Source organism: Heterodontus francisci, chromosome 20, assembly GCF_036365525.1.
Source record: "Heterodontus francisci isolate sHetFra1 chromosome 20, sHetFra1.hap1, whole genome shotgun sequence".
Lineage (NCBI taxonomy): Eukaryota > Metazoa > Chordata > Chondrichthyes > Heterodontiformes > Heterodontidae > Heterodontus > Heterodontus francisci.
In genome coordinates, this window is record NC_090390.1 from 26638683 (window position 1) to 26665610 (window position 26928).

General features: G+C 44.6%; 1 protein-coding gene across 5 annotated transcripts in view; it reads right to left on the bottom strand.

Annotated features, from left to right (window-relative positions):
• LOC137380530 (protein bicaudal C homolog 1-like) overlaps positions 1-26928 on the bottom strand; it is a 305313-nt gene that overhangs the window by 132094 nt on the left and 146291 nt on the right. For 4 of the 5 annotated variants that reach the window (XM_068052479.1, XM_068052477.1, XM_068052478.1 and 1 more), the window contains exon 3: positions 18749-18818. The exons of the other annotated variant lie outside the window; for it this stretch is intronic. In XM_068052479.1, coding sequence (XP_067908580.1) covers positions 18749-18818 — 70 coding nt within the window. The remainder of the gene's footprint in view (positions 1-18748; positions 18819-26928) is intronic. 5 annotated transcript variants of the gene reach the window in all.

Consider the following 26928-nt stretch of genomic DNA (forward strand, 5'->3'; position numbering starts at 1 on the left):
GCTCCGGTTTCCTCCCACAAGCCAAAAGACTTGCAGGTTGATAGGTAAATTGGCCATTATAAATTGTCACTGGTATAGGTAGGTGGTAGGGAAATATAGGGACAGGTGGGGATGTTTGGTAGGAATATGGGATTAGTGTAGGATTAGTATAAATGGGTGGTTGATGTTCGGCACAGACTCGGTGGGCCGAAGGGCCTGTTTCAGTGCTGTATCTCTAATCTAATCTAAATCTAATCTAATAGCTCTAGCCAAAGGAATTTCACTTGTTGGTTTTGAGAAGCCAGTCTGTACAACCTGACCACAGTAGCTTCCTACAAAATCTATGGTCCTGCGAGCAGGATTTCAGATGGATCCTCAATGCTGCCAATTTGCCAGTACTTTTACAAGCCCACAATGCTGCCAGGTGACCTCACCCACTGCTAGTGTATATCAGAGATTTGTTGCATGCATCCAATGGTTTTCCAACCATTAATTTTAACATCTACAGTCACAAGTACGACAATACAGCTAGGTGCTATGTAGACATTATAACATGGAGACAGGCCGTTCGACCCTACCAGTCCATGTTGGTGCTTATCCTCCACACGGGCAGCAGTTCTAATGCTGTGTGTCCACCTGTTCCCACATCATCTTTATTGCGCTTTCCATCAACCACCTATCAAACCTATTCTTAAATCTGACATTAGCCAAAATCTTTCGAAATGTTAGGTAGTCCCACCGTCAGGACCTAATGCAGAATGCAACCCAATGTGGGCGGTCAGTGAGATCCTGAGCGGCATTTTACTGGCAGCGGCCAATTGAGAGCCCACCGTCGGGACCACCTTCCAATTCAGGATGCCAACCCAGCTCCCAGAGCTGCTGGCACAATCTGAGGGCCTACAGTGCAGCAAACGAGATGATGGCTGCTGCGGTTCCAGGAAGAAGAGGAGGGTGCCCCTATTCTGAGGCAACCAAAGTGATTGGTTGGTGAGTAACTGCTGTTAGGGAATAACTCTAAATAGCTGGGTAAGTAACCAAAGTAAAGAGAAAGGACTACAGTTTTTTTTTAATATAGTAGGTAGTGTTTTTTTCTAGGGAATCAAGGTCCTAGTGTAATCAACTTTTGGGTAATTTAAGGGAGTAAATTAAGGGTAAGTCATGGCACAGCAGCTCAGCAATGTGGAAAGTCAGGGACACTTCCAGCGTCCAGGGCAAACACGTGTGCAGGAAGTGTCTCCAGCTGCAGCTACTCGAAAACCGCGTTTCGGATTTGGAGCGGTGGCTGGAGACACGATGGAGCATCTGCGAGATCGTCGTGGATAGCACGTACAGGGAGGTGGTCATACCGCAGGTAAAGACTGTTCAGACAGAAAGGGAATGGGTGACCACCAGGCAGAGTAGAAGAACTAGGCAGGTAGTGCAAGAGTCCCCTGGGTCCATCTCCCTCTCTAACAGATTTTCCACTTTGGATACTGTTGTGGGAGATAGCTTCTCAGGGGAATGCAGCAAGAGCCAAGTCTGTGGCACTACAGGTGGCTCAGCTGCATAGGAGGAGAGGAAAAAGAGTGGGAGAGCTATAGTGATAGGGGATTCTATCGTCAGGGGTACAGATAGGTTTTTCTGTGGCTGCAAACATGACTCCAGGATGGTATGCTGCCTCCCTGGTGCTAGCGTCAAGGATGTCACGGAGCGGCTGCAGGACATTATGAAGGGGGAGGGCGAACAGTCAGAGGTCGTGGTACACACTGGTACCAACGACACAGGTGGAAAGCGGGATGAGGTCCTGCAACAAGAATTTAGGGAGCTAGGTAGCAGATTAAAAGCAGGACCTCAAAGGTTGTAATCTCTGGATTACTCCCGGTGCCACGTTCTAGTTAGTACAGGAATAGGAGGATAGAGCAGATGAATGCATGGCTGAGGAGATGGTGCAGGAGGGAGCACTTACATTCCTGGATCTGTTTCTGGTGAAGGTGGGACCTGTACAAGTTGGACGGGTTGCACCTAAACTGGAACAGGACCAACATCCTTGCAGGGAGGTTTGCTAGTGCTGTTGGGAGGGGTTTAAACTAATTTGGCAGGGGGATGGGATACAGAGTGGAGGTACAGTACGGGGTGATGCACAGTCAAATATAGAAGATAAACTGAGTCACTCTGGAAGGCAGAGCAAATTTAGACCTGTTAAGGCACAAGCGAATAATGCAAGGCTGGACTGCATCTTATTTTAACGCAAGGAGTCTTACTAGTAAGGCAGATGATTTGATTAGCACATGGGAATATGATATTATCGCTATCACAGAGACATGGTTGAACGAAGGGCAGGACTGGCAGCTCAATATTCCACGGTATAGAATCTTCAGGCATGACAGGGGAGGGGGGTAAAAGAGGAGGTGGCATTGCACTGTTGATTAAGGAGTCAATTACTGCAGTAAGGACGGATGATATTCATTTATTTATTTTATTGATTTAGAGATACAGTACTGAAACAGGTCCTTCGGCCCACTGAGTCTGTGCCGACCAACAACCACCCATTTATACTAATCCTACATTAACCCCATATTCCCTACCACATCCCCACCATTCTCCTACCACCTACCTACACTAGGGGCAATTTACAATGGCCAATTTATCTACCTGCAAGTCTTTGGCTGTGGGAGGAAACCGGAGCACCTGGCGGAAACCCACTCGGTCACAGGGAGAACTTGCAAACTCCACGCAGGCAGTACCCAGAACTGAACCCAGGTCGCTGGAGCTGTGAGGCTGTGGTGCTAACCGCTGCACCACTGTGCCGCCCGATATCTTAGAAGGTTCATCAAATGAGGCCATATGGGTAAAACTTAAAAACAAAAAGTGGGCAATCACTTGGCTGGGAGTGTACTACAGGCCTCCAAACAGTCAGGAAGAGATAGAGGAGCAGATTTGTAGGCAAATCACAGAGAGGTGTAAAAATAATAGGGTAATAATAGTAGGGGATTTCAACTTCCCCAATATCAACTGGGATAGTCTGAGTGCAAAAGGCTTAAAGGGGGCAGAATTCTTAAAGTGCATACAGGAGAGTAAAGGTCTGCTATCCGACTCGAACCCAACGGGACCTGACATGTGTCGGGTTCAGGTCGGGTCGGGCCCCTCTTCCAGGACCGGCTATCGGGCTCGTGTCGGGTCCGGGCGAGTCCAGGTCGGTTCAGGTCCGGGTCAGGCCGGACACGTGCGCTAAGTGCTCTGCTGGTAAGTATTGAAATTTTTTTTTAAAAACTTACCTGAGCTGGGAGTCTGGGACGAAACTAAGTCTGCGCAGTGAGCGGGTGACGTCACTATGACGTCATCATGCATGCGCTGCAGCTTCCTGCAGGTAGGGTGTCAGGAAGGTAAGTAAAGGAAGGGACACGGGCCGGGTTGGGCTCGGGTCCGCTGTGGTTCGGTCGGGTTCTTTTTCCTGACCTGAGCAGGCCTTTACAGGAGAGCTTTCTGAGCCAGCATGTAGACAGACCGACAAGAGAAGGGGTGGTACTGCACCTAATCCTAGCGAAACAAGCCGGACAAGTAGTAGAAGTGTCAGTGGGGGCGGATTTTGGGGATAGTGACCATAACTCTAAGATTTAAGGTAGTTTGTTTTTTATTCATTCATGGGATGTGGACGTCGCTGGCCAGGCCAGCATTTATTACCCATCCCTAATTGCCCTTGAGAAGATGGTGGTGAGCTGCCTTCTTGAACCGCTGCAGTCCATGTGAGGTAGGTACACCCACAGTGCTGTTAGGAAAGGAGTTCTAAGGTTTTGACCCATGGAAAAGTTATGGAAAAGGACAAAGATGGACCAGAAATAAAGGTACTGAATTGGGGGAAGGCCGATTTCAATATGATAAACAGGATCTGGCCAAAGTAGACTGGGAGCAGCTACTTGTAGGAAAGTCTACATCAGACCACTGGGAGTCATTCAAAAAGGAAATAGTGAGAAGTCAGGGCCAACATGTTCCCGTAAAGGTGAAGGGTAAGGCCAACAAGTCCAGGGAACCCTGGATGTCAAGGGATATAGAGGATTTGATAAGGGAAAACAGTGGAGGCCCTTGAGGAGTATAGAAAGTGCAGGGGGATACTTACAAAAGTAATTAAGAGAGTGAAGAGGGTACATAAAAAAACACTGTTGGCAAAGATAAAGGAAAATCCCAAGACGTTTTATAAGTATATTAAAGGCAAGATGATAACCAGGGAAAGAATAGGGCCCATTAGGTGCCAAAGTGGCAATCTGTGTGTGGAGCCAGAGGACGTAGGTGAGGTTTTAAATGATTACTTTTCATCTGTGTTCACTTTGGAGAAGATCAAAGTAGGTGTAGCAATCAGGGAGGGGGATTGTGATATATTTGAACAAATTAGCATTGAAAGGGAGGAAGTATTAGCAGTTTTAGCGGGCTTAAAAGTGGATAAATCCCCAGGACCAGATGAGATGTTTCCCAGGCTGTGATGTGAGACAGGGAGGAGATAACAGGGACTCTGACACAAATTTTCAAATCCTCTCTAGCCACAAGAGAGGTACCAGAGGACTGGAGGACAGCGAATGTGGTACCATTATTCAAGAAGGGTAGCAGGGATAAACCAGGTAATTACAGGCCAGTGAGTCTAACATCAGCGGTAGGGAAACTATTGGAAAAAATTCTGAGGGACAGAATTAATCTCCACTTGGAGAGGCAGGGATTATCAGGGACAGTCAGCATGGCTTTGTCAGGGGGAGATCATGTCTAACAAACTTGATTGAATTTTTCAAGAAGATGACTGGATGTGTAGATGAGGGTAAAGCAGTTGATGTAGTCTACATGGACTTCAGTAAGACTTTTGATAAAGTCCTGCATGGGAGATTGGTTAAGAAGGTAAGAGCCCATGGGATCCAGGGCAATTTGGCAAATTCGATCCAAAATTGGCTTAGTGGCAGGAAGCAGAGGGTGATGGTCGAGGGTTGTTTTCGCGATTGGAAGCCTGTGACCAGTGGTGTACCGCAGGAATCGGTGCTGGGACCCTTGCTATTTGTAGTGTACATTAATGATTTAGACATGAATATAGGAGGTATGATCAGTAAGTTCGCAGATGACACAAAAATTGGTGGTGTTGTAAATAGTGAGGAGGAAAGCCTTAGATTACAGGATGATATAGATGGGCTGGTAAGATGGGTGGAGCAGTGGCAAATGGAATTTGATCCTGAGAAGTGTGAGGTGATGCATTTTGGGAGGACCAATAAGGCAAAGGAATATACAATGGATGGTAGGACCCTAGGAAGTACAGAGGGTCAGAGGGACCTTGGTGTACTTGTCCATAGATCACTGAAGGCAGCAGCACAGGTAGAAAAGGTGGTTAGGAAGGTATATGGGATACTTGCCTTTATAAGCCGAGGCACAGAATATGAGAGCAGGGAGGTTATGAGCTGTATAAAACACAAGTTAGGCCGCAGCTGGAGTACTGTGTACAGTTCTGGGTACCATACTATAGGAAGGATGTGACTGCACTGGAGAGGGTGCAGAGGGGATTTACCGGGATGTTGCCTGAGCTGGAGCATTTCAGCTATGAAGAGAGACTAGATAGGCTAGGGCTGTTTTCCTTAGAGCAGAGATGGCTGAGGGGGGACCTGATTGAGGTATACAAAATTACGAGGGGCATTGAAAGGCTAGATAGGAAGAAAATGTTGCCCTTAGCAGAGGAGTCAATCATGAGGGGGCATAGATTTAAGGTAAGGGGCAGGTGTAGAGGGGATTTGAGGAAAACTTTTTTCACCCAGGGGGTGGTTGGAATCTGGAACACCTGATGGCATGGTAGAGGCAGGAACCCTCACAACATTTAAGAAGTATTTAGATGAGCGCTTGAAACGCCATAGCATACAAGGGTACGGGCCAAGTGCTGGAAAATGGGATTAGAATAGATTAGTGCTTGGTGGCCAGCATGGACACGATGGGCCGAAGGGCCTGTTTCTGCGCTGTATAACTCTATGACTCTATGGCCATGAAGCAGCCATAAGGAAGGGCCATTCAATTAGATCATGGCTGATACGTACCTCAACTCCCTTTACCCACCTTTGATTCACATCCCTTAATACCCCTACTCAACAACAATCTATCGATCTGAGTCTTGAAGCTCCAATTGTTCCCCAGCATCTACAGTCTTTTGGGGGAGAGAATTCCAGATTTCAACTACCTTCTGTGTGACAAAGTGTCTCCTGAATGGCCTGACTCTAATTTTAAGTTTATGTTCGCATGTCCTCGATTCTAGAGTACAGTACAGCACTCAACACAAGAAGTGTGCATTACTTGCTCACATTACAATCTCACAGCAGACAACGTAAGAGAAAAATCTTTCAATTTGAACAGACAAGCTTGTTTATTTTGCATCTAATCGAGAAATGAAGTGACCGTGTACAACAATGTAACTGGAAACTATGCATCGGTGCCCATTCAAAACAAATTCATTCAGTAAAAGAACACATTAAAGATGTTGTCTAAAAGCTCCAAAGTAGTTACTGCTCCAAGTGTGAATTAGAGTGGTGGTGTGGCAAGAGCTTTGAATGATTGGAAGATGAAGAACTTAGATTAATCAATCTGAAGTAATTGAGCGGGTCCCCTCGATTATCCGCTAAACTGATGTTTTTGACTCATTAGCAATAAGAATTTATCACAGAGTGAAATGTATAACTGGAAATAATGTGATAATTCTGACAAATTGCACAGTCAATAGCATGGGTGTAATTTTCTGCCTGGCCGCAGGTCAGCATCAAAATTAGAAGTTTGAGAAGGAAGCCTGGTACTGCTGTGCCTTTTCTCAGAGTTGTGAAATAGAGTGTTCCCACACGAGCCAGGTGCAACTGGAGAGAATGGGATCTCAGCAGGCAATGCAAAATGGGCATTAGCAAATCGACCGCTCTGTTTATACCTGGCCCGATCTCCTTTTCCATTGACGGGGTGTAAAACTGGCTGAAAATTCACAGTCGCCCGTTATGCACTACTACCAGACACCAATTCCACCCCTGTTGCTCTGACAGGCTCCAGCACTGTCCTGTTTATCGATATGTGGGACTGCGTGACTGCAGAAGCTGAAGAAGAAACTGCAGCTGCAGCACTCAAGAAAGGATCTTTCCTTCGCTTCCTCTTACTGCCCCTGGTGTTTGAAATTACAGCTTTATTAGATCGGTCACTGAGCTAGGAATTTTAAAGAAAGGAAGACGTGCACTGATACAACATCTTTCACAACCTTAGGATATTCCAAAGCATTTCACAGCCAATGAAATACTGCTGAAGTGTAGTCACTGTTGTAATACAGGAAAACACAGTAGTCAATTTGCAGGCAGCAACATCCCACAAATAGTAATGTGATAATGACCAAATCATCAATTTTAATAGTGTTGATTGAGAGATAAATATTGGCCAGGACACCGGGAGAACTCCCCTTCTCTTACTGCCATGGGATTTTTTCCGTCCACTTGAAGGGCCTTGGTTTCAGGTTTCATCTGAAAGACAGCACCTCAGGCAGCGCAGCATTCCCTCAGTGCTGATGTCTATGGTGTATAATATGTTCCTTACTTTCCCAATCAACCAGGAGTCTGGCACAACGTGACAGAGAGGCTTCAAGTTACTGAGGATTACACATGGGTTGAGTTTCTGTTTGTTTGATGAGGACACATTGCACTTAGCCAAATCCAAACGTTTGGTGCAGATTAGCCAGTCCCAAAATTTACTGAACCATAGTGTCATGAAGACTCCACCTGCCGCGAATGAAACATATTAATTTTGTTAAATGAACATTGATTTTAAACTGCTGCTGAAGTGTAGAGGTGATTTGTTTAAAGAGATCAGCAGTGGCTGGAAAATGTTTGCATACTAAGAGACAGTGCCTGGAGACAACAGAACTGCTCCCTGATCCAATTAACCCAAAGGGATTTTGATCACCAGACACTGAATGTGTAAGAAAGCCAGCATTCCAGGGTGTCTGCTAAGATGGAGAATCCACAAACGCAGGAGTTTGTTGAAACAACTAGTCACATGACTAACCTGCTGGCCCAGGTTTTGTTCGAACTGCTCACAGCACAGTTTGGGAGATTGCAGCTGAACTTGGAAGAACAGAGCCTCTTTCCTGGATAGCTCTCTCTCACACCAATCTCTGGATCCAATGAAGTCACTTAAGTATCAAGAGAGAAAAGCCTCCTACATTGAAACAAGTTTTAAAGTGTGCACTGGGCCCCAACGAAACAGCAAGACTTATCGCCAAAGACTCTGCATCGAATGCAAAGGACCGTAAATAAATCCCAGCTATTGCCTCAAACTTTTCCCCTTTATTCTTTCTACTTTTCTGTCTCTATCTGCGAGTGCGTTTATCGCAATCGCAAAGTGTAATCATAGTCGTTAACTGAATTAGAATTTAAGGTTAATAAACTTCTCCCTTTCTTGTTTAAATCTAAGAAAAACTGTCTGGTTGATTTCTTTTCCTTACAATTTGAGAGCAGTGAACAAGGATTCACTGAGGAGGGGGAGCTAAAACACGATGTTTTTAAAATTAAACCCAGTTACGGTTAAACCAGGCAAAGGCTGAGAGGGAACCCTTAGACCCCTTTCTCACCTGGTCGTAACAATAGTCTGCGAACATAAAAAAGTACAGTTTACCTATACAGATCACTGCTTGTCCAGCCAGGATCATTAGGAAATTGATATGCAAATTTATCTGGAGATCCGTGGCATAAATCTCAGGTGCCATGGACAGGCTAAATCTCCTGTCAATAAGCCAGGATTGCGGGTCAGACACGACAAAGCCCCAGAGCACCGTGGACCTGTGTGGCTCAGTTATCAGAATATCAATGATAAAGTTGACTTGGTTCCAATCCTCCACAATTCAGCATCTGACCTTACATTGCCACCATCCTTCTGACCCCTCTGTGGACACACCATTGGATGATGGTTCCACCAACTGGAGACACAGAGCATCAGGATCAACTGTTTCCCTCTTTGCAGCCTAATCATGATAGATACTGAGCCCTGGTAACGTTGGGTGTGCTCTCATATACAGGTAATGGCGACAGCATAGGGAGGTTTCTGTAATGTTCCACGTGAGACCAAATAGCATTTAAAAGTTGGCTTCAGCCAGCTATCACATGTGGGCAAGGCAATTCTGTAGCCGTGGCAACCAAACCACCTAACTGGCTCCATAACGAGACCTTGACAGCATAGTCACTGGGAAACTCTTGTTCCAAGTGGGTTCTCTGATTTCTTTTGGTCAATAACTAATCGAGCTAAAACATTTCTTGGTGGTGAGATTGGCCTACTAGAGATGTTAACGCATGCAGTTTGATAGACTTAGAATTTTTTTTTAAATTCGTTTGTTGGACGTGGGTGTTAAAGGCCGGCTCGGGTCTACAACTGAAACCCGACCCGAGCCCGACAGAACCACATCCGACCCCGACCGAATCCTTTCATTTTTTTCCCACGTACCTTCCTTTTTCACTTTGTTGCTTATCTGCACATGCTTAAAATAACTGTAACAAAACCACCTTTCAAGTCCAAAAAGTACATTAACAGTGGAGCCACTTGCCGGAGTTGGTGATAGAGCGTGTCCGACCCGGCACAACCTGACCCCGAATGCCGGAAGTGCGACCAGACCCGAATCCGACACGTCGTCAGGTCCCGTCGGGTTCGGGTTGGGTAGCCATGCTCTAGTGGGTGTCACTGGCTAGGCCAGCATTTATTGCCCATCTCTAATTGCTCTTGGTCTTAGTGGCTTGCTAGGCCATTTCAGAGGGCATTAAGAGTCAACCACATTGCTGTGGATCTGGAGTCACATATAGGCCAGATGAGGTAAGGACAGTAGATTTCCTTCCTTAAAAGGACATTAGTAAACCAGGTGGGTTTTTACAACGATCGACAATGGTTTCATGATCACCATTAGACTAAGTCCAGACTTACTAACTGAATTCAAATTTCACCATCTGGGATTCAAACCCATGAGCCTGGGCTCTGGATTACTCGTCCAGTGACACTACCACTACGCCACCACCTTCCAATTGCTAAGGTGCCAAGGGAAATGCGCGGACGTACATGGAGGAAATGGGCAGCACAGTGGCGCAGCAGTTAGCACCGCAGCCTCACAGCTCCAGCAACCCGGGTTCGGTTTTGGGTACTGCCTGTGCGGAGTTTGCAAGTTCTCCCTGTGACCGCGTGGGTTTCCTCCGGGTGCTCCGTTTCCTCCCACAGCCAAAGACTTGCAGGTTGATCGGTAAATTGGCCATTGTAAATTGCCCCTAGTGTAGGTAGGTGGTAGGAGAATGGTAGGGAATATGGGATTAATGTAGGATTAGTATAAATGGGTGGTTGCTGGTCGGCACAGACTCGGTGGGCCGAAGGGCCTGTTTCAGTGCTGTATCTCTCTATGACTCTAAGCTGCGAGAATTCCCCATGGAAGACCTACCCCTCCCCAGGCTGCTCAATGACAGAGTCAGTGTGAACCAGACTTCTCTCTTCCTGCTACAAGTCCACCTCATAACTTGGTTCTGCATTTTACACATAGACCTATAGTAGCCCTTCCATTCTGTATGCAGGGATTCCAAACCACGAAAAAAAGAACTGTACAAGCACACGCCTTATACACCACAATCCAAACTTGTACTGGGACTGTATTACCAATGAAGATAAGAAAGACCAAAGTGTTGCGTTATATTTGTGTCCAATACAGGAGTGACAAAGCTGAGAATTGAACCGCCCCGTTTTTCCAACTGACCTAAGCATCAAAGATGAAATTTTCCGCAAACTGGTCCAAGCAAGATTCCACCTAAATTACTCTGAAAGTAAATCAGTGTCAACCTAAAGTGCATCCAGTATCCCACCATTTCCACTTCTACATGACCTTATCTCAGAGGTTAGATCACATCAGTGCAACTTATTGCCAAATTTACAGAACTTAGTGTATTGTGAATTCACACCACAAGAACACAGCTGGAAAGTCTTTCCCCTCCGGCATCAACAGGGAGTAGAGCCTCTATCAGGATAGTACAGGTGAAAACACACTGCACCATCAGATCCCAACAAATTGTAGCTTCTTAGTAGATCCATGACTCCCTAAAACAATTGTGTTGTATCAGTAATTTAGTACAATTAACAGGGAATGGTTCTGAGGATAGGGAAAGGGGAGAAAAGAGGATTATAATGTCCACAGGAAACTGCTGTCCCCATGGCATGTGACTTCATAATATATTTTCAGGGCCACAATTAGGAGGCAGCCTTTTGACAACTACCTGGACTGGTTATCAAAATGGTACTTCACAGAATCACAGAATTGTTAACAGTGCAGAAGGAGGCCATTCAGTCCATCATGTCAGCAATGGATCTCCTAATGAGCAGTTCACCTAGTGCCACACCCCCACCTTCTCGCCATAACCCGGCACATTCTTCCTTTTCATATAATTATCTAATTTCCTTTTGAATACTTCAATTGAACCTGTTTTCACTACACTCTCAGGCAGTGCATTCCAGATCTCAATCACTCGCTATGTGAAAAAGTTTTTCCTCATGTCACTTTTGCTTCTTTTACCAATCACTTTAAATCTGTGCCCTCTCGTATTTGATCCTTTCACGAGTGGGAACAGTTTCTCTCTATCTCCTCTGTCCAGACCGCTCATGATTTTGAATACCTCGATCAAATCTCCTCTCAGCCTTCTCTTCTCCAAGGAAAACAGTCCTAACTTCTCCAATCTATTTTCATAACTGAACTTCCTCATCCCTGGAACGATTCTCGTTAATCTTTTCTGCACTCTCTCCAATGCCTTCACATCCTTCCTAAAGTGCGGTGCCCAAAACTAGATGCAATCGTCCAGCTGAGGTCGAACTAGTGTCTTCTACAAGTTCAACATAACTTCCTGGCTCTTGTACTCTATGTCCCTATTGATAAAGCCCAGGATACCGTATGCTTTATTAACCACTCTCTGAACATGTCCTGCCACCTTCAATGACATAGGCACATATACCCTCAGGTCCCTCTGCTCCTGCACCATTAGAATTGTGCCCTTTATTTTATATTGTCTCACCATGTTCTTCCTACCAAAATCTATCACTTCACAGTTCTCTGCATTGAATTTAATCTGCCACCTGTCTGCCCATTCCATCAACTTGTCTATGTCCTTTTGTAGTTCTACACTATCCTCCTCACAGTTCACAATGTTTTCAAGTTTTGTATCATTCGCAAACTTTGAAATTGCACCCTGTACACCAAGGTCTAGGTCATTAATATATATCAGGAAAAGCTGGGGTCCCAGCACTGACCCACGGGGAACTCCACTACAAACCTTCCTCTAGCCTAAAAAACATCCATTAACCACTACACTTTGTTTCCTATCATTCAGCCAATTTTATTTTCATGTTGCTACTGTCCCTTTTATTCCATGAGCTACATGTTTGCTCACAAGTCTGTTGTGTGGCACTGTATCAAACGCCTTTTGAAAGTCCATGTTCACCACATCAACAGCATTGCCCTCATCAACCCCCTCTCTTACCTCCTCAAAAAACTCCAGCAAGTTAGTTAAACATGATTTTTCGTTAAGAAATCCATGTTGGCTTTCCTTAATTAACTCACATTTGTCTACGTGACTATTAATTTTGTCCCGAATTATTCTTTGTAGAATTTTCCCCACCACCAAAGTTAAACTGACTGGCTTCTAGTTGCTGGGCTTACCTTTACACCTTTTTTGAACAAGGGTGTAACGTTTACAATTTTCCAGTCCTCTGGCACCACCCCCAACACTATGGAAGACTGAAAAATTATGGCCCGTGCCTCCGCAATTCCCACTCTTACTTCCCTCAGTATCCTTGGATGTACCTCATCAGTCCTGGTGCCTTATCCACTTTGAGCACAGACAGCCAGGGCTTGAGCACAAAAATCAAGGCTGACACTCCAGTGCAGTACAAGGGAGTGCTGCAATGTCGAAGGTGCAGTCTTCGGATAAGGCAATAAACTGAGGCCCCGGCTGCCCCCTCGGGCTGATGTAAAAGATCCCATGGCACTACATCGAAGAAGAGCAGGGGAGTTATTCCTAGTGTCCTGGCCAATATTTATCCCTCAATCAATATCACAAAAACAGATTATCTGGTCATTATCACTTTGCTGTATGTGGCAGTTTGCTGTGTGCAAATTGGTTGTAACATTTCCTACATTACAATAGTGACTACACTTCAAAAGTACTTAGTTGACTGTAAAGCACTTTGGGATATACTTTAGTTATGAAAGGCACTATAAAAATGCAAGTTTTTCTTTAGTTTTAACAAGAAACAGCATAGGGAGCATACACTAGATAGAGAGAATGTGCAACAGTGAGAGAGAGAACACACGAGAGAATGAGAACACGAGAGAACAAGGGAAGTAGAATGAGGGAAAAAAATGAAAGTAAAGAAAACCAACAAGATGAACATGGAGAGAGAATTCAAGCAAGAATAAAGTAACTGATAAAACAAATGTTAAATTTAAACGCACATCAGTATTTGTCCTGCATGTTTCAGACATTACCACAGTGACTACACTTCAAATGTACTTCATTGGCTGTAAAACGCTTTTGAGCGTCTGAGGTCGTGAAAGGCGCTATATTAATGCAGGTCTTCCTTTTTGTGTGCAAGACTGAGGATAGTTTTATCTTGTATTCCTCCTTGACCAAGCTTTTGATCATCTGCCCTAATATTACCTTCAATGCTTAGTGCCATATTTTGTTTTATAATAAATCTGTGAAGCACCTTGGATCTTATATTACGTTAAAGGTGCTATGTAAATACAATTTGTTGTTATATACTCTGCATATGTGAAAGCGAGAAGAGCAGGATTGAAATACAACAGCAGGTGATGTGAAAATTATTCTATTAGGACAATGTGATTGTAGAACAACAGTAACAAATGCCATTCTTATCAGTAATATAACATCTTTGAGTATGCTTCATTCTACTATTTGTTACGGTGCAATAGTGAAATTACTGAAGCAGATGTAAAATGGAGGACAAAGTGTTGCTGTAGCCTAGGGGTGTCCAAGCCTTTTGGCTTTGTGGGCTGCCTGGTCCTTTGGGGGCCAGTTATAAAGAACCAATTAACTTTCCTCTATCTCAAGTTGCCAATACTAACAGATCTTGGTGTTCTCATTTAGGACTTATTCACTGATTTATTCCCTTTCCAAACCTTTAAGCTCATAAAATTCAAACAGAACCAGCCAACAAATATAAGCACAAACAGAACTGAAATGCCCGGGCTTAGAGGGGCAGAGTGCCAGGGGCCAGGCACCAGAAATGGTCTGGAGGCTGCTGTTTGGCCACTGCTGTGTGACTATGTCTATATCTCAATACAAACAATTATGACACCATTAGGATCTGGGTAAAGCACAAATCGTGCTCAATTTGCCCCCAAGGCAGTCACTATCCACAGCCCTGGAAAGCACAGTCTTCTCTTTCGCTACATGTAATAAACACATGTAGAAGCAGGAGTTCTTTCTGAAAACCTGGCCATTTAGGAGTGAAATCAGGAAATAGCTAGTTCACACAAAGGGCCAGGGAAATCTGAAACTCCATCCCCGAGAAGACAGATCAGAATGATAGCAGTGCTTGAAGAGTTAAATTATGAGCACAGGTTGCATAAACCTAGATAAAAGCAAAATACTGCAGATGCTGAAAATCTGAAACAAAAACAGAAAGTGCTGAAAATACTCAGGTCAGGCAGCATCTGTGGAGAGAGAAACAGAATTAACGTTTCAGGTCGATGACCTTTTATCAGAACTGGCAAAGGTTAGAAATGTAAATGATTTGGAGCAAGTGAAAGGGTGGGGGGGGGGGGGCGGAGGGAAAAAGAACAAAAGGGAAGGTCTGTGATCGGGTAGAGGGTGGGAGAGCTAAATGGCAAAGATGTCATGGAACAAAAGGCAAAGGGAGTGGTAGGTGGGTAGAGACTGGACAAGGGGAGAAAAAGTAGAGTCAAGATAAGAAGAAATAAGTTCAGCGGGGCAAGTACAGGGTGAAACGATGGGTCTACCAGGACAGTCCTGCTTGTGGATTTTGGGAAGGAGGTAGAAGTGGGCTGTCTAGGACTATGAGGCGGACGAGTGCGTACATGTGGTGGTGCACAACACCGAGTGTGGAACTCAGGATGTGGCGAGAACAGCAATCAGAGGAATGCTGTATGTGTCGGAGATACCTGTAATCCTGGGCGGATTCAAAACATGAAGGATGGAACTTCAGTTGGAATCCATGTGGAATAAGTCGGAGCCGGAGACAGTTGCCGAGGAAGGTGATGTGACTGTGAAAGAGAGTTTTGGTAGACACCTTATCAAACACCAGGAGGGAAATGGAAAGCAATGAAGGTAAAAGAGACAAAAGGAAATCCCATCAGAGAGAAGAGCAGAACTTCTTCAAGGTAGACATTCCTGGAAGAGAGATGGCAGTGAATTAAACACTAAAATAAAAACAAAATACTGCAGATGCTGGAAGTCTGAAAGAAAAACAAAGTGTTGAAAATACTCACAGGTCTGGCAGCATCTATGGAGACAGAAACAGAATTAACGTTTCAGGTGTCTACCAAAACTCGCTTTCACAGCTACATCTCCTTCCTCGGCAACTGTCTCCGGCTCCGACTTATTCCACGTGGATTCCAACTGAAGTTCCATCCTTCAAGTTTCGAAACCGTCCAGGATTACAGGTGTCTCCGAGACATACAGCGTTCCTCGGATTGGTGTTCTCGCCACATCCTGAGATCCACACTCAGTGCCACGCGCTGCCACATGCGCCCATCTCATAGTCCCGCAACCCTGGACAGCCCACTGCTGCCTCCTTCCCAAAATCCACAAACAGGACTGTCCCTGGTAGACCCATCGTTTCATCCTGTACCTGCCTCACTGAACTGATTTCTTCCTACCGTGACTATTTTTTCTCCCCTTGTCCAGTCTCTTCCCACCTACCTCTTCCTTTGCCTTTTGTTCCATAACATCTGTCATTTAATCTCTCCTACCCTCCACCCTATCACAGACCTTTCCTTTTGTTCTTCTTCCTCCCTCCCCCCTCTCACTTGCTTAAAACTTATTACATTTCTAACTTTTGCCAGTTCTGATGAAAGGTCATTGACCTGAAATATTAACTCTGTTTCTCTCTCCACAGATGCTGCCAGATCTGCTGTTTATTTACAGCACTTTCTGTTTCTGTTCTTATTTTGATAGATTTGTGTTATCAATTGGTATCAAGGGATATGGAGCAAAGATGGGTACATGGAGCTGAGGTACAGATAACCATGATCTAACTGAATGGGAGAACAGGCCCAAAGGGCTGAATGGCCGACACCTGCTCCTATGAAACTCGGTTATCATTTTGAACATATCCGAGCAATGCCAAGAGCCAAGAGCCTCAAAAGCTACAAGAAATAAAGCTTGCAGAGACTTGCTGAAGTCAACGAATTTTAAGTTTAATGGCGCTGTATTTGACAGCACTCTGTCTGCAACTAGCAGATCCCTGCACAGCAAAGTAACAATTACAACTTCAGTTCATTCATCAGCTGTCAAACCTTAGATTTTTGCTGCATTTCATTTCCAAGTTTACTTGCATTTGAAGACAAATTGCCGTCTGATCATTTCTAACGGAGTATTTACACAATACATGTTCTTCAATGAGGTGTGAAAAGGGCATTCCCAGCTCTAAAATCACAAATACCTCATGGCTACTTAAACAGCAGCATGACACTTAAATCTACATTAACAGAAGATTGATGTTCAATATCCTACTCTTCTCGGAGATCCTGGCAAATGAAAGATAGGTTCAATAAATGGCTTTCATTGGCTAAGCACAAAGCACTTTGTCATTAGGATGGTTCGGATTGATGAATTGATGCTTAGCAACATAACAGAGGATACATTAAGGAGAGGGGACTGAAGCACTGGTTACTCTGCTTAAACAGACGTGTAATGTGTGAAGATTTCTGTCATGTGAAGTGAAATTGCACTTACTGAGTTTCTAAAGCTATTAGCTTCACTAAATTAACCAAAAGAAACCACCACACCATCACATAACTTACTTTAACTCTGAAGCTCACCACCTGCTCCCCTGACCCCTCACATCTCACTTCTAACCACGCAACCTCCCCTCTTCAAATCCTCCAGCTAAATCCAAAATTGGCATCATCGCTCCACCCCCACCCACCTCCCACCAAATTTACTCGGAACCCTTCCATCCTCTCCAACGGCCACCTCATTTCCAACTTTCCATTTTTCTTCTAAAATCCTTGAACGCATTGATATGCCAACTAAACTCCCATCTCTGCCTCTTCAAAACTGTCTAAACAAGCTTCCATCCAACGATACAAAAACCACATTGGGAAATGATATCCTGTATGATGGCAGTCACAACTCACAGTCTTTCCTTATTATGCTCGACCTCTCCACTGCCTATGTGTGGTCACCACTTCAACATCCTTCTCCCACATTACATCCCCACCAATGGCTTCTCCTCTTTTGCCCGCATGCTTGCCCAAGTATATCCCAGGATTCCATTCTTGGCTCTCCCCCCCCCCCCCTTCTCTCATATATCACCCTTCAGTAACATCTGGAAGGGTGGGGTCATTTTTCAGCGGTATGCTGACAAAACTCAGCTCCAATTCCTCATTAACTCTGTGGCTATTGCCACTCTTATAAACTACCAGTCCAACATTAAAAGCTGGAAGAGCCCAAACTTGCCCCAGCTTGATGTCAGCAAAATTGAAGTCCCCTTTGGCCAAACTGTGCCTTCTGCCTTAACTCCATTTCCCTCCCTTGCTGCCATTTCATGTAACCTCCAGGTGCAGAATCTTGGTGCACTGCTCAAATACAGCTCCCCGAGTACATACAATGTTCCACCAAGTTATTTGGTTAATAGGAATTAATGTTACCTGCCTAAAGAAACCTAGCCAAAAAAAAAATATGTACGTGTGGGCAGCAAGACCTGGTGCAGGGAAGCATTGACTAGGATTTCCAATAGCCAATAGGGGTAAAAACTCTTAGTCCACAAACCTGTGTTTTATCCACGTGTGCAAATCTTGACATCTATTCAGTGGGCTTCACAGTTTGTAATGGCAGTTTACATTGTTGCCCCATCAAGAACACCTCTACAAAAGCTTCCATCTGCCCCATGATGAAATACTATCCTTATGTTTGGTGGAATGCAAAGTACGCCTGCATTTTACTCCTAGGCTCATTACCATCCAAACCCACAAAAATGCATGGATGTGGACAAAGACCACCAGCTCCATCCCCTCAACCCCCGACAAAGAGGCAACTGAGCCATTAATTGACTACAAGGTTGTGCCTGGAGTAGCACTACTGCAGCTCCTGGTGTTTATCAGTTGCATCCGTGGCCGGATTAGGATGCGCAACCCATATGCCCATTTACTACTGGAGGGTGGTGTGGGAGGTGAGAGGTGGTTGACCTAAAAATATAGCCGCCAAAGCAACTACAGTGAAAGATAGAAAAGTCACAAAAATACAACTGCCTGCAGTAAACAGGAAATGCAAATATCCAATATTTGTAATGCAGCAGCTAGATCATTGCCATTCCTACCCCAGAGTTCGGTTACATCGCTACCCCTGTGAAGGAACCTTTGACCCAGTGGGAACCCTTTCCCTGGTACACACCGATTTCCTAATCTATAATATAATAAACTACTCAAGGGGGTCTCTGCCAGAATGAACTCTATCTCACTGATGCAAACTTCTTGATATTTTTGTTCAACAAATGACTGGATCCTTTTCTTTTGTAATCAATTTACTCCTCAAAAATCAATTACCTTTCTTAGACTTTGCTCCAATCTTCAGTTTGGATGGCCATGCTATTTGTGTGTTTGTTTCTTCCATAATCTGTTAAAAGATGTGAAAGATAATGAATGTATTATTTGAATTGCTAGAATGTAAGATTGACTGCAGTCTGGACAGTGAGCAAGTTAAATTAGCACCCTCTCCACTCTCTGGCAAAAATCAGGGGCAATCTTTCTAAATACGTGATAATCAACCAGAAACTCAAACACTGACCAAAACAGATTGAGAAATTGTAGTTTTAATAAAACAACCCATCTGATGGATACCAACACCACCTCAGAGGCGCAGCAGTTCAGGGAGGGGAATTTGAGAGCACAGGGCCTAGCCAGCTAAAGTCACAGCTGCTAATGGTAGCATGAAGGAAGAGTTGGAGGAACACAAAGTTCTCAGAGGCCTGGAGGAGGTTACAGAGATAGGGAGGGGCGAGGACATGGAGGAATTTGAACAAGAGCTTGAGAATTTTAAATGTGAGGCACTGGTGGGTCGGAAACCAATGTAGGCCAAATTTAGTCAATAATACTGTTGGTTGTAATGGCATATTTTTGGAGCCTTGCCAAAGCAAAAGCAACTAGTTAAGATCTGAGAAACAATTCTTAACCAAAAGCAAAAATTTCATGTTAATGGCATGGTCCATGCAACTGTGTTAAGGATGCAGTCGAAATCCAGAGTTCAGGACTCAAATGATTCTGAGAAAAATGGTGTGAGAATCATGGAGGAAATAGTCTCACGTTTCTTTTAGTTTAACAAGGCATGGAATGCAACTCCAGCATGGTATCAAACTCAGGTTGGAAAGTGTTCAGTCCCCTGAACCTCTTGGAAATTTCTCATGCATACCAAGAGGGAATGGGGGTGGGGAGAGGGGCAACAATCTTCCTAGTGTTGACTGGCCTGAATTATTGTACCTTCCAACATCAGCACCACTCAATGAACAGGGTACGCTAACATGCTCCAGTTATGCTGCAGCCTGTCTGAACGGTATGTACATGCCACACAATAACCATATTTATTACAATAACACAAGGTACTTATTTTATAGAAAGAAAAGCCACAAAGATGGAAAAAACAGACAGCTTATTTATTTATTTATTTAGAGATACAGCACTGAAACAGGCCCTTCGGCCCACCGAGTCTGTGCCAACCAACAACCACCCATTTATACTAATCCTACATTAATCCCATATTCCTACCACATCCCCACCATTCTCCTACCACCTACCTACACAGGGGCAATTTACAATGGCCAATTTACCTATCAACCTGCAAGTCTTTGGCTGTGGGAGGAAACCGGAGCACCCAGAGGAAACCCACACGATCACAGGGAGAACTTGCAAACTCCGCACAGGCAGTACCCAGAATTGAACCCAGGACGCTGGAGCTGTGAGGCTGCGGTGCTAACCACTGCACCGCCACTTACATTCATAACCGTTAACTATGCCACATCTCAAGCACTGACCATTCGACTGAACTGCAGATTTGAAGCTTTAAATTAACTTCTTTATAAGAATGAACAAAATGAAGGGAAAAGGGAGAGGATAACCACTCAAGGTGAACAGTAGGGTATTGATAACTCCTGTTACAAACAGGCAGTTCCATAAATGGGTTCACTTATCTTTCAGCATCCCATTCTAATGAGAGGTCTCCACCCAAAACAATAACTTGCCTTTTCTCAAAGATGCTGATGGGTCAGCTGTGCCTTTCCAGCGCTTTCTGGTTTTAATATCTCATGTCATTCATGAAAGCTCAGCTAATTTCTTAAAATCAACCACCCATGTGGAAAAGCTTTAACAACATTGTTCACAATCAGCTCTTTAAACATACTGAAGTTGCTCTACTGTTACTTCCAAATTTCCTGCCAAGAGCAACCAAGAGAGGAATGTTACAATAACAGAACTTTCCTCTAACAGCCAGCATCACTTCTGCAGGAATGCTCTCTGTCTGCAACTCCCGTCCGCAATATGTAGCCAGAACCTTCAGAGGCAAGGTAGGGCATGGGACTACCAGCAGGCTCTAGTTGTCCAGGGACAAGAAAATGACTGAGGGGAGGGGGCAGGAGGAGAAAGGGACGGGAGAGAGAAAGGCAGACAGAGAGAGGGAGAGAAAAGGGGGGAAAGGAGACAAAAAGAGGGGCGAGAGAAGAGGAAAAAGAAAAGGGAAAGAATGGAAGGTAAAGAGATTGGGAAGGGGAAAGAGAAAGTGGGAGGGAGGAAGAGAGATTGGGGAAAAGAGGAAGTGTGGGAGGGGAGAGAGAGGTCAAAAATGAAGTAGAGGAGACAGAGAACAGAATTAGTGACAAGCAATGCAGTAGACTTGAGGCTGGATTTGTGACTTATCGACTCTACAAGCCTGTGCAATGCTGGGATGGACTGGAGACCTAAATTGAAGACAAGTGACCTAATATTCATTTTTGAAGAAACCTATAACAGTCACAATCAAGTCTTGATTCCATCTTCCTTGTCAGCTGAAATTACATTTTTTCGGGCTCATTCAGCTGAGAACTCAGTTTACACGTGGTGCTGTTTAAGATGTTACATTGCATCTCCCGTTCACAGACATATCTCCTTCAAAAACTAGCAAAAGCTGCTCAACAGTTTCACAACCTCCGAAGTATAACACATTCCCAGCAATAAACCCAACCAAGCAGCGCAGTCTGCATTTACAAGATACAACTAGTGCAATGTTGCAGCTGCCTGTGTATCAGATTGACCCAGAGGCAGGCAGGCAAGCGATTACCCAGTTTTAGGCTATGGTTATTTAAAATTTGTACAATTTTTTTATTTTTAATTATCTTCAGCAGGGAGAAGGGCAGGTCAGTATATTTTAATTCTTTTGTTTCGATTATAGAGTTGAGAATGAAGAGTAACACCCAACCATTAACCACTGCTTCTTTCAAATGCTGGGAAATTCAAACATTTCCTTCACATTCCTCACATGACCCAGTCATAAAATGTAATTTTCTTGCTAATGGAGATAAACGTCATTGCACACTGTAATCATTAAAAGATGAAAGTACCCAAGTACAAGGTTTGGGGAGGGAGAGCTGAATGCTGAGCTCTCAGGTGAACCTGACTGGCGTGTGCAATCTATTAAACTGTTAATATCTCTTCTCTCACTCCCACACAGGTAATGGGGACTGAACCATTAATAGTGTGAGCTCTCTTCAACTACTGCCTGCTCATAAAGGGACTTCCAGAGCAAATGCATAAACAGACTGTTTGCAATTTTGTAATGCTTTCAATCAGGTACAGTATACATCACATAACACTGTACAATGCACACTAGTGAAAACCGAAAACACGCACATCTCAGTATTTTTTTAAAATTAGAAAATAAAGCTTATTACGATCTCAAATCTTTCTGATCTCCAGATCCAAGCAATTAGCCACAGATTTGTCAGGATTGGAAAACACCCAGTGACAAAGATGCTGAAATATGTCACATCAGCAAACCCCAAGTTCGTTCCAATAAAAACCCCATAACCAGTCATCAAGGAAAAGACAGCTAGCTTATCTAAAGACATCAGGGATTTAACTAGAAAGGATCAACATTCTAGAACTGGGCATGCATTGAAAAGTTTCTTGGAGGAAAGTGAATAAAAGCTGCATGTTCCCATTTTATTTGGTATGCAACATCTGTGGGGAGCAAGCACTAAATAATTGCTCCAGAATCTGTGGTTCTCCAAAGCCATCAGTTCATTTTTCAAAAATAAATAACCCAGGTCAGTTTCACTGCTGTAATGTCCAAAGTACGGAAAGTCCTCATCAGGGAACTCCTCTTTGCTGACGATGCTGCTTTAACATCTCACACTGAAGAGTGCCTGCAGAGTCTCAACGACAGGTTTGTGGATGCCTGTAATGAATTTGGCCTAACCATCAGCCTCAAGAAAACAAACATCATGGGGCAGGATGTCAGAAATGCTCCATCCATCAATATTGGCGACCACGCTCTGGAAGTGGTTCAAGAGTTCACCTACCTAGGCTCAACCATCAACAGTAACCTGTCTCTAGATGCAGAAATTAACAAGCGCATGGGTAAGGCTTCCACTGCTATGTCCAGACTGGCCAAGAGAATGTGGGAAAATGGCGCACTGACACGGAACACAAAAGTCCGAGTGTATCAGGCCTGTGTCCTCAGTGCCTTGCTCTATGGCAGCGAGGCCTGGACAACGTATGTCAGCCAAGAGCGACGTCTCAATTCATTCCATCTTCGCTGCCTCCGGAGAATACTTGGCATCAGGTGGCAGGACTGTATCTCCAACACAGAAGTCCTCGAGGCGGCCAACATCCCCAGCTTGTACACACTACTGAGTCAGCGGCGCTTGAGATGCCTTGGCCATGTGAGCCGCATGGAAGATGGCAGGATCCCCAAAGACACATTGTACAGCGAGCTCGCCACTGGTATCAGACCCACCGGCCGTCCATGTCTCCGCTTTAAAGATGTCTGCAAACGTGACATGAAATCCTGTGACATTGATCACAAGTCATGGGAGTCAGTTGCCAGCGTTCGCCAGAGCTGGCGGGCAGCCATAAAGACAGGGCTAAAATGTGGCGAGTCAAAGAGACTTAGTAGTTGGCAGGAAAAAAGACAGAGGCGCAAGGGGAGAGCCAACTGTGCAACAGCCCCGACAAACAAATTTCTCTGCAGCACCTGTGGAAGAGCCTGTCACTCTAGAATTGGCCTTTATAGCCACTCCAGGCGCTGCTTCACAAACCACTGACCACCTCCAGGCGCGTATCCATTGTCTCTCGAGATAAGGAGGCCCAAAAGAAAGAAAGTAATATCTGATTGAAAGACAAGACTAAAATCAATCAAACAATCTAATTTGTTAATTCCAATGGCTTTCATTCCGTTCTTTGTATGATATGATTGGTTAATATTCACAGCCTTCAGTACCAGTGGGAATTGCAGAGGACAGCCGGAATTTTATCTGAGCGACAGGGGTCTCGACCACCAGCTAAAGCGCCAGTGAGAGCCCCGTGTTGCAGCTGCTGGGGAATGCTTGCCAATTAGGCACTTCAGTGGACAGCTGCAGGCCTTTCCCGGGATCAAGGACCCCGGTGACTGAAGACCCGCCCTCAAAGCTGCCAACCAGAGGCTGGCAGTTCTTTTACTTTATTTCCAAAAATATACTTTATTCATAAAAATCTGTAAAAAATAAATTACAAAGCAGTTCCAATTTGACAGTCCAGAAAGTGCAAAAGAAATCTTTTTCCATCGATACAGAATGGGAGTTTCCTCACAACCCTTGCCATTCCATTTTACATGCAGTGTACATTTGCATTACACATCAAAACCATATTTTCGTGTATACAGCCAGAGAGGTTTTACACCGGTTTCAGTCCCTCTGTTCACTGTGGCGGGAGGACCTTACACAGTGGCCTTTCCCCATTGAGCCTTTGCAGAACTGCCCCAAGCTTTAGTGCATCCCTCAGCACGCAGTCCTGGACCTTGGCATGTGCCAGTCTGCAACTCTAGATCGCGGACAACTCTTTGCACTGAAAGACCAGCAAGTTTCATGCAGACCAAAGAGTTGATGGTCCTCCAGCAGCAATTGATGTTTATCTCGGTGTGCGTCCCTGGGAACAGCCCGTGAGCACAGACTCCTGCATTACGGAGCTGCTCGGGATGAACCTGGACAACAACCACTGCATCTCTTTCCAGACCTGCTTTGCAAAGTCACATTCCAGAAGGAGGTGGGCAATGGTCTCTTCCCCACCACAGCCACCTCGAGGGCAGCTTGCAGAGGTGGTGAAACTCCGGGCATGCAGGAGGATCTGACTGGGTGGTGGTGGGGGGTGGGGGGGGGGGGGGCCTTCTCACCACCAGCCAAGCTATTTCTTGGTGCTTGTTTGAAAGTTCTTGGGATGAGGCATTCTGCCAAATGACTTTAGCAGTCTGCTCGGGGAACCATCCGACAGGATCCACCATTTCCTTTTCCCGCAGGACCTTGAGGATATTGCGTGCAGACCACTGTCTGATGGATTACTGAGCAGCACCACCACAGAGGTAGCGGCTGCTGCTGGTAATGCACCCACCAGTAGCCATGCATCACCAAGGGACCCAGGCCACTCTAAGTCAGGGCAGAAGGGGTTTCGCAGGGAGGGGGATGTCGGGGGAGGGGGAGGGAGGGGGAGGGAGAGGGGTAGGGTTGGTAGCAAGGGCAGGAAGGCGGCTCTCAGTGAGCTGATTACTGAGATTGTAAAATTGCTCTCATAAAGCCAGTCCCAAAATGCAAGCACTGGTTTGCATCACACTCAGAATCACAGAATTGTTACAGCGCAGAAGGAGGCCATTCGGCCCATCATGTCCGCACCAGCTCTCTGAAAGAGCAATTCACCCAATGCCATGCCCCCACCTTCTTCCCATAGCCCTGCACATTCTTCCTTTGCATATAACTGTCTAATTCCCTTTTGAATGCTTCAATTGACCCTGCCTCCACCACATTCTCAGGCAGTGCATTCCAGATCCTAACCACTCGCTGCCTGAAAAAGTTTTCCTCATGTTACTTCTGCTTCTTTTGCCAATTACATTAAATCTGTGCCCTCTCGTATTTGATCCTTACACGAGTGGAAACAGTTTTTCCCTATCCACTCTGTCCATACCCCTGATGATTTTGAATACCTCTATCAAATCTACTCTCAGCCTTCTCTTCTCCAAGGAAAACAGTCTTAACTTCTCCAATCTATCTTCAAACCTGAAGTTCCTCATCCCTGGAACCATTCTCGTCAATCTTTTGTGCACTCTCTCCAATGCCTTCACCACTTTCCGATAGTGCGGGACCCGGAACTGGATGCAATACACCAGCTGAGGCTGAACCCGTGTCTTAGTTCATTCCGACTAAGGTTTTCCTCTTTCCAGTTTTCCTTCTTTCTCTCCTGAAGACAGTGCCAAGCGCAGGGGCACAGTGCTAGGGCCATTACCAGCCCCTTTGGTACCTGGCCTAATTTGCCTCTCATCGTGTTTGACAGTACCACAGAGTACCAGCAAGATGCGTGACTGCAATCATTGAGCCGAGAGCCTAGCCCTGTCCTCATTCCACGTGTACAACTTGCCAGGAAGCTGACACTAGATAGCATTCAAAAGCAGTAATCTTGCTTGAGTTTCGCCTCTCTATCGCAGGGATGCCAGCAAAGCAGCTAAGATCTACACAAACTTAGCACACAGCAGGGATCATAGCTGAGAGCTTCTTGGTCTGAACAGCTGACTGCATTTAGTCACTGAACTGCGGGAGTTAAATCGGGTGTTCTGAACAATCCAATTCTGTTAAGAGAGCTTTGTTGATCCAAGATCATTAGGGAAAATGCCAAATAATCAGTACAGTTTCTTTAAGGTATGATAATCTCAAATCTTCTTGTGGCCACTCGCTATCAAACCTGGTTATTGGGAATGACACAGACATTGTCTGCAAAGTTGCTGTCCTCTTTAACTGACTAATGGAACCGTGCAATAAATCTGACACTTCAATAAACACAATGAGAAATACAAATGGCTATTTCCAAAATAATAATACTTCAAAACAGATTCAATCGGTTTTCTTGAGCTGCAAACACCAACTACAACAAATGTTAAATGCTATAAAACTGCACAAGTAACTGCTCAACACGCTCTTGTATCAGTTGCCTGAAATGAGTGAGTACTGTAATTCATAACTACATACATACATTTTACACACACCCCATAAAGCCTACAAAACCAGCTAACACCACTGTTGCATTTTTATTGGATAATCCTGTGCCAAAAACCAAATACCATATTGGATTGCATTAATTTTGAATTGCTATGATCACAAATTGAATTTTAATTTGCTGGATGATGCCAAATCGACTGGTGAATTTATCATATTTAAACAATGCATGGCAAGAGAAACTGTCCAATATACAATGAACTTCAGGCTTAATTCCTATTTGTAATGATAAACATATGTATTTTTTCAGCTGAAGTCAATGGAGCAAATACACTCGCACACACAGTACCATACACATCTGCTGGCTTTCCTAACTCATGTCTTCATGCATCAAAATTAATCTTACATCTATAGTCTATTACACACATTACCAGTATTAATATCCAATTTAACACATTAGGCAATTATAAAGGATAAATAATCTTGATCTTTATTCTGGCTCTCACTTGCTTCCTTTTTAAGTCATTAATG